Source organism: Gobius niger, assembly GCF_951799975.1.
Source record: "Gobius niger genome assembly, chromosome: 2".
Taxonomy (NCBI): Eukaryota; Metazoa; Chordata; class Actinopteri; order Gobiiformes; family Gobiidae; genus Gobius; species Gobius niger.
In genome coordinates, this window is record NC_136853.1 from 31324638 (window position 1) to 31333897 (window position 9260).

Consider the following 9260-nt stretch of genomic DNA (forward strand, 5'->3'; position numbering starts at 1 on the left):
ATCGAAAAACTTCTCGACTTGAGCTCACAGCCTATAGGCCAGAGTAGCGCCTCCTTTGAAAGCTAAGACCTACAAAACTTGTCTAAGCTTCATCCTTGTTTTGTTTTATCGATTTCGTTGCGTTTTTGTAGAGGTTTTTGGCATGTTGTCATTGCTTTTTTTTGGTAGCATTTTGGCCGCATTTTGTTTTTTAGTGTAATGTTACTGTGATAAAGCCACAAAAGGTGATTAAAACGCAGACACTCGAGGCAAGTAGGGTGAAGTGTCTTGCCCAAGGACAAAAACGTGACGAAAACGTGGTGAAAATTGTTCCATTTGTCACATTTTTGTTGTATATTTATGTATATTGTGTGGCCATACTGCCTTTGCTATGCCCGATCCCGTCAGACCTGGAAAGCTAAGCAGGGAAGGGCCTGGTCGGTACTTGGATGGGAGACCGTTCGGTAACACCAGAACACCAGGAAGCCTACCCAATGTAGTGAGTGAGTGAGTGGCTGGTGGTGGTCGGAGGGGCCGATGGCGCAGACTGGTTGCCTCGCTTCCATCAGTCTACCCCAGGGCAGCTGTGGCTATACAATAGTAGCTTACCACCACCGATTATGGAGTGAATAATGCAATGTAAAGCGTCTTTGAGTGTCCAGAAAAGCGCTATATAAAAAAACGATGCATTATTCATTTTTCATAACATTTTTGTTGCATTTTTATCGTGTTTTCATCATGTTTTGTGGCTTTATCACAGTTACATTACACAAAGAAACAAAATGCGGCCAAAAACGCTACAGAAAAAGCAATGAGAACATGACAAAAATGTGGCAAATCTCTACAAGAAGCAACAAGATTGATTAAAACAAAACAAGGAAGATGAGAACATGACAAATATGTGACAAAGCAACAATAACGTGACGAAAACTAAAACGAGGAAAGAGTTTGGTCTTAGCTTTCAAATGTTACCCTGCCTGAAGGCTGTAAGCTCTCAGGTCAAGAAGCTTTTACAATTGGGTAAAGCCGAACTGGAGAAAATGTGCTCGGTTCAGGTGAGGGTTAAGAGGTTAATGGCTGCTCAGGTAAAGGTGAAAGGTTAAGGGGAGACACTACAGGCAAAACTCAATTTTTTCAGTTTTCAGGTTTTGGGCCAAATTGGTCTCTGAACATACAAGCTTTCACCCGGAAACGGAAAATATACCTAATTTTCACAACAACATGTTTAAATATTGCGCTGATTCAATGTTCCCCCATAGACTTACATGGGACAATGCAATTTCAAGGGCCTTTTTCTCAAAACACATTTTTCTGTCATTGTGGCGACACTATGTCCACGTCAGTATGAGCTAAAGACTTCACATTTTCCAGCCTTGGACTGAACAATATTTGGAAGATTTTTTCAGAGGGATTTTTTATTATTTACTCTCTAGCCCCATGTATTGAGTTTTGAATGTCAAAAAAAAAAGGCGAAAATTAAATTTTTACAAAACTTTCCACTAAAAAACAGCTTATTTTAAAATTAAACAAGATATCCAAAATCCCCTCTGAAAATGTCTTGGTAGCTCATTTAGCAATAAAATGAAACTATAAATTTGAATGTAGCTCGATCCATTATTCAGATTTCGTCGCCAAAATGATGGGAAATTTGGGGCATTTTTAGGCATAAAACACCTTGTTCTTATATGAAAAGATAAAATGACAGAAAACTTGCCATGTATTTTTTTCTTAAATTTATGCCAGTAATCTACAGCAAAAGTTTCAAATTGATATCTGTAAATATACATGTTTTCCCTATTCACCTGCAGTGTCTCGCCTTAAATTACTATTCTGGTCTAATCACATGTATTTAGCCATCGGTTATTTTAAGAAAGAGAAAACCTTTCTTATTAAAGTGACGAGATAAATATCAATGAACACAGCAGAGAATAACTCAATTGGGATATTTGCTGCGAGAGGCTGAAATACAGCAAATGGCAAAGTGGCACTCTATTCATGTCAAGTGATTCATTGACCTTTGAAATTTCTATAAATGCAATTGACCCGCTGTGAAATTTGCGCCGTTCAAACAAGATTACGAGTGCGGCCGACTGCCAGTGATCATACGAGTGCGCTCATCCAGCCCCACAGATGACACATGTGTGAACCGTTTTCACATAGAGCTTGCCTAACCCCACCTCACTGTCACCAAAGCAAACAGACAGTGGCAGGTGAGGACTAAATGAAATGATAAGACAATGAGACATCTGTTGTAACAGGATGCGAGCTGCAGTTCCCAAGTCTAACTCCTCTGTCAAGCCCAATATTTGTCTTAAGACGCCAAACTCTACTTGACGTGTAAGCGACAACACTGTTTACTTTTTGCTATATGGCCCATAATGAATGCGCTAGGACAGGATATTTGTTTAGCCAGCTGGGATCTGTCTCTTCCAAATACTGAAGTGAGCATAAGTTAAACATAATTAGAGTAGATGAAGATGGTTTGAATGTTTTATGTACAGAAATATCTGAAATTCAGAATTTATTTTATAGGGAAGTCCTGGTCTCAGAAGGAATGTACATGTTTTAAGAGAGAGGGGAAACAATGAAAATGTGAATTTCAAATGTCTGTGAAATTTATGCTTGAATCTTTTTAACATTGAAATCACATTTTTTTCAGTCACAGAATTTCAGTCACTGAATTATCCCCGCTCATTTTTAAGGGTTTAAAAGTGAAAATGAAAAAATTGCCTGATATTCACGGTATTATTTTTCAACACATCAAATTCAGTGTAAAATAAAACAAAAATCAAATTCAGAGTGTCAAATTTGCAATAGAAAAAAAATTCAAATGGAAAAATTCACCCTTAAAATATTCAATATTTAAAGAATCAAGCCCTTAAATTCAACAGTAGAAATTCAGAGTGTGTCTTTAGTGGGCAGGACTTACAGATGAGGAAACAGGAGTTGATGAGTCAAATCTAAGGATTTTGATTGTTCCTGTGCACTGTTTTCTGATGAACCAGAATTTGGCTTGACTCACTCTGGATCGATCGCTCAGGCCTTGGTGTCCAGGATGTTCTGTGTGAATTTTTCACTGCGAATTTCACTCATTGAATATTTTAAGGGTGAATTTTTCCATTTGATTTTTTTTCTACAGCACATTTTTCACTCTGAATTTAGACTGTTGAATATCAAATATTTAAAAAACAATACAGTGAATATTTTCAGTGTGAATTTTTCATTTTGAATTTGATTTTGTGTTGAATATTCAGTGTCTGAAATTCGGGGACAAAAAAATATGTTATGTCTTAGACATGTAAAATTCACATTCTGATGATACAAAAAATCTTCCATAGGAAACGGGAATTATATATATGTGTGTACAGAAATGAATTGCTTGGTTACCAGTGCATATATACAGTACCTGTGTTGCATCGATTCTAATGAAGATCAGCAGCGTGGATCTGGAGTGACAGCCTGAGAGCCGAGAGTGCTGGGGGGTAGAGCAGGGCTGAGAGCGGTTGAGTGAGCGTGGCATAGATGAAGCCAGGCAGCATAACTATCACAGCTAGCTGTTATTTCCCATGTCTGCCAGTTGGAAGATAAGCCCAGAAACCACAAGTGTTGTGGTGAAAACCAAAAATGCAGTGCAGTGCATGGCAAGGTGGGAAGCAGTAGCGCAATTGTGTTGAGTTCATGGCATAGGCGGGTCCACCTCAGATCACAGGGTTCAGATAAAACATACCGAAAGAAGAGTCGACTACGGAGAGAGCGAGATGAGAGGCGATCTAACCCCGAGGCTGCGAGCGAGAGTGTGCAATTCTCAATACTTTGGCTTTAGAAGATTCCGCTGGACTGGGATGGGCTTCCTTGATGGATGTAGAAATTGTCATTTGAGGATTCCGGAGAGGAGACAATGCTAAGAGATGTCCAGGGAGAGTGACTGAAGACTCAAATATTGCAAATATTCGAGACCAAGGGAAACCCAGGCCCTGTGGAGCGAAAGGGAGACGAGAGAATGACAGAATTGAAGCATGATAAGTGTCACTAGAGACCCAAAGCCCCCCCTTCTCTGTCTGCACATCAATTGCACTGGGTCTCTCTCTAAACCGCTGGGCAGACCGTATGCCACTTCATCCAAAGTTAAAAAGAGTTTGCTTATTATCTTGTATTGAAAAAGTTGGATTTTGCAATCTGATAATAATGAAAATTACGTTTTTATTTCCCATTTCCAGTTCTGAAATCATTAGAGTGTTTTGACAATCATTGTTTCTAAGAGTTTTTGAATTAAATATAAGATTTAAGAGTCTGTTATAAGGCAATTATCTTTCACGGTGCTGTTAAAGGTTTATGGCTATAGATGATGACACTCTTGAGTCAAGCTGTGTCAAGATAATGGTCCAAGATAATGACATTAATAATAATAATAATTTACGACTTTTACGGGTGTGAAGTTAATGAGGAGTGTATAAACTTTAGATAGGAAGGTACACTCCCGATCAAGAGTTTAAGAGCAGTTGATAGATGGCAATAATTCACATTTTGCATGGTTGGATCTTAACAAGGTTCCAAGTAGAAATTCAACATGCAACAAGAATAAATGGACAAGATTGTGGATACAAAGCGGTTGAAATGAGTTTCCTTCGCAGGGTGGCTGAGGAGCTCAGTCACTGGGAAGGAGCTTGGAGTAAAGCTGCTGCTCCTTCACCTCTAGAGGAGCCAGTTGAGGTTGAGGCTCGGGTGGAACTATGGGCTGTGTGGACTTGTGTGCACATGGACTCGTGAAACGTCATCACGTGCGGCCATAGTCCTGTTCCAATTCAAAGTCCGCGTCTCAACAAATCCGCTGTAAATCCCCGGATGAGAACTTACTCGGCCCAGTTTACCGAAGATGCAGCAGAGGAGACTTGTGCGTACTCCGCCAGCTATATTTCCCACAATCTGGTTCGCATCGAGCATGTGGATCACTGCGAGCCTGCAGGCACCGCCTCCTCAGCACAGAGCTGAGATATGTTCTTACCTGAGCTAGCAAGGCGTAATAACATAGGAGCACTTCGACGGCCACGCAGTAATATCTGACTTTACTACTCGGACGTACCCGAGTACAAGGGGAGGCACCCCTTTTTATCTGCAAATTTTTGGAGACACACCCTTTGGTGTGACGGCAGAAAACAATTATTTTTTTGGCCATAATGACCATCGTTTGGAAGAAAAAAGGAGGAACCTTACAAGCCTGAGAACACCATCCCAACTGTGAAATACGGGGGTGGCAGCATCATGCTGTTGGGTTGTTTTGCTGCAGGAGGGACTGGTGCACTTCACAAAATAGATGACATCATGAAGAAAGAAATACTATGTGGAAATATTGGAGCAACTTATCAGCAGATGGGTCTTCCAAATGGACAATGACCCACAGCCAAACTGGTTACAAAGTGGCTTAAGAATAACAAAGTCAATGTTTGAAAATGTATGGGCAAAGCTGAAAAGGTATGTGTACACAAGGCGGCAACAAATTTGGCTCAGTGACCCAAGTTATACAGTTTAAAGGCAATGCTACAAAATATTAATGAGATGTATGTAAACCTTTGTACAAAGTAATATAAAACTATTATGTCTCTCATTTTTCTGGCATTTAGTGAATAGAAATAATTTTTAAAATTCTCCTTGATCAAAAAAAAAAAGAAAGTTTTTTTCTTGTTTCATGTCAGACAGTGAGAAATAAATGCAAATGTGTCTTTTTATAATGTGTGTGTAAACATATGGCTCCCAATGTATATGAATTGCTCTGATTGTAATTGTACCACAGGCTATTGTAATATTGCATTGGGCATTGCTTTTGTTGCTGTTTTCCTTAGTTTGCTGTATTGCACAATAAAGTCATGATGTAGAAACCGCTGTGTCATGTTTTGAGCTGAGGTAATGGGAAAGTACACCAGAACTGCCCCCAATCACATACAGTATGTGGGACAGAGACGGACAGAAACACAGAATCACTGAGCAAATCTTTTCTCTGAGCTGTTTCTGAGAGGGATCTGCTGACAACGACAAAAGACTGGGGGCGACTGACTCAAATGAAAACAAGCAAACAAATAGGGTGGAAGAGCAGTCGGGCGATTTGCATGGACGGGAGAGCTTTGCATGTCAAAATGTATGAGCGTGGTGAAAGTGTGTGCTGCCGAGGTGACAAGATCTGATTTCGAAAGAGATTTCCATCCTGTGCACATTTAGAATATTAAATGGTTTGAAATCTCATTGGCGAAGCATGCCTTGTTTCTGCTCTGAACTCCCTTATAGCAAGTCATTAAAGGATTTGTGAGAGGGAGAGGTGTCCTTTTGAAGATAATCCTTTCACACTATAAGTGAGTTAGACTTTTTCCCACAATTTGTCCCTATAAATTGAGCTTTCAATTGACTAGAAAATTAAAACTAAAACATTTAGAGTCAGGGTGAACTTATGTGAGTAAAATGCATGGTAAAAGTATAACATTTTTAGTGATTAAAGTGATGAGCAAAAGAATGAGGGCAGTACCTGAAAGACGCATGAAAGATATACAGGACATTTAGTAAAAATGGTTCCACTCTTTTTCAAGTCCATACCACTATATTCATTCTAATCATAATTCAAATTGCCTTCACCTCGAAGCCAGCAGCTGTTTTCTGAATTTATTCAGACTTAAGACCACTTCAGCCCGCAGCAAATTCACAATATAGACTACATTTTGAGTTCGACTCAAGACCAATATGAACTTAAAGTTGAAATGACTTGCAGTGTCACAAATGCAATATTTTTCCACATTTCACTTTGCACAAAGTCTATTCCTTATTTACATATTCATATAACTCCCCCATCCCACAGTTTACCAGCCTCTACAATTACTGTCCCCACGTGACCATGATGTTCATTACTGGACCCACAATGATAGGGCTATAATTGAAGTCTGTAAAGTAAATCACATTATAGTAAAGGGGAGGAATGTGACAATGAGTCATGGCTGCCATGGTACAGACTCACTGTAAAGGCAAGATTATTAACCAAAATTACTGCTCCTCCCAAACACGGGATATAAATCAGCTCCAGTACTGTACATTGTATTTATATAGGTTTGTGGTATACTTTTATGTACTTGACTTTTTCCCTTCTTTTTCCTTACAGATGCTAAGAAACAAAAGAAGGAAGGCAAGAAGCGAGACCGCGCTCAAATGGACTAATGCCTCTGTAGATGAGCCCTGTTAAACTCTTCTGTGTATATTCTGTAGTGACTGAAGAAGTTTACACATCTAGTTGTGTATATTATATCCAGCAGTAGAAACAAATATAATCCTTTTGTGCAAATAGTGAGTTCATCCAAGAAATGCTTCTCTTTGACAAATCTGATTTCTTCACCACAACCTGAAATCCACAAACTCTTTGCTCCATAACACAATGTAATGCAATAGTTTGTTCAAACTACAAGGTTCATATTCAAAATGTGCATAAAACAAAAATGAATTTGGGTGGTTCAACTTAAAACATTTGCTTTGCCTGCTTTGTGAGATTCTGTGGCATTAAAATATACTCTAATGTTGAAAGGTTTGCTTGAAATAGCTTTTCGATAACTGCTGTTATGCAGCTACAACACTTTTGTACCTCAGATTATTTGTACTGACCCAGCCTTCACACCTGGGATTAAAATATTTAGGTACATATATTTAACTGTATCCTCATCCATATTTGTTGTTCTTGTTACTTGTTATATAATCTAATAAAAAGGTACAGACAAAAGCTTGTCATCTCTGTTTTAATAACACTCAAGGCTGTTTTCAAACACATTTGATATAGTTTATTGGAGAGATTATGGCACATGTAACCACTTGATGCAGCTCCTTTATGGTGTCATAGATGTGGTGGAGATATTAACACTCAGGTTTACTGTCCTGAACAGATAATCAATCAATGCATCAGAAAGGAAATCAATATCATCCTTTATGTACAGTTAAGTCAGGGAGGCAGGGTTTCTTCGGAAAAATCAGGGAGAACATTCAGTAGCTATTTACCACATGTATGTACAAAGGGCTTGCATCTCCATTACATATAATGTTTTTATGATATAGATATATACAGTGCAAACAATAGACTATTTAAAATAACTTTGCTATTGCAAGAAAAGCCACAATAAGCCACAAAGTGAATACAACATGGACATTACATACAGCAGCAATTTAAAAAGTCAAATATCTTCCTCAGTATATACATTTAACAACCCCTGCAAGTTGCTGATACAGTTTGTTATATTTTATTGTGTAATTTACATATTTGTTCTCAATCTGGGTGTGAGTTTAGCCTTTTTAATGAATTTATCATATTGTTTTTGTATTTGCCTATTTAGCTCTCTGAATGTCTATGTCAAAACCTAAAACCTTATTTTAGCGAGGTTCTTTCTTTTGTTCAATCAAACTACAATGGCCACTTCTAAAACCTGAACATTTGTAAAAAGCAAAGATTAAGAAGGCTCACATTTATCTTTTACTTCAGTTGAGTCTCATAAACATTTTACCATTTTAAGCCACATTATATGTGTACATGGTAGAGCATTTAAAATTGTCTGTACACTGCACATAATCTAATTTGTAATACTACATTTGTCTCTGTACAATGATAAAACATATTTTATAAAAGGTGATATAAAATATACAATGTTTTCATTCTCGTTTGAGTCTTTGGAAGCCTGTTACTATTGAATGTTAAGGGAGTGAGTTACAAAGTCACACGGTTTTGGTGTCATCCCCGATGTACGCCATGTTTGTCCACGGTAATGTCATGCTCAGAAGCTACCTACGAGCAGACTGCATGCACACACACTCACGCACAGGTCCATAATGTTACCACTATATACACATAACAGAATCAAAACCAGGGCAAACTGCTGTACTCCCATGTGTGTACGGAAATGTATCAATGCAGTCATGGGACTTTGTAGATTTTCAGATTTCTATTTTAGATAACAGAAAGTGATAGGTCTAGAGATTTTTCGATGTGCAATATTTTATTGCTTTCAAAATCTGTCGCAAGATGTCAAATGGAAGCCACAGGCAGGGGAGCTCAGAGCTGAGAGACACACTCGTGCCCAAGCACACACAGTACAGTCAGACTGAAAGAAAGGCAGAGTGACAAGCTCCTTAATGGGACTCACAATGTAACAGGATCTCCACCTCCCAGCTCACTCAACAGGGATCCAACATAAAAGCGTCATTTGTTTGTGTCACTCAGAGGAAGGCACTTCAATTGCTTTGTACAATCCGGCGATATAGTTATAGTGAGA

The 9260-nt window shown here is 38.6% G+C and overlaps 1 protein-coding gene across 1 annotated transcript in view; it reads left to right on the forward strand.

The window, feature by feature from the left end:
* ptn (pleiotrophin) overlaps positions 1 to 8315 on the forward strand; it is a 49297-nt gene extending 40982 nt beyond the window's left edge. Inside the window, exon 5 of the mRNA XM_079582446.1 lies at positions 7115 to 8315. Within this exon, the coding sequence (XP_079438572.1) occupies positions 7115 to 7170 (56 nt within the window). The 3' untranslated portion in view covers positions 7171 to 8315. The remainder of the gene's footprint in view (positions 1 to 7114) is intronic.
* The last annotated feature ends 945 nt before the right edge of the window (positions 8316 to 9260 follow it).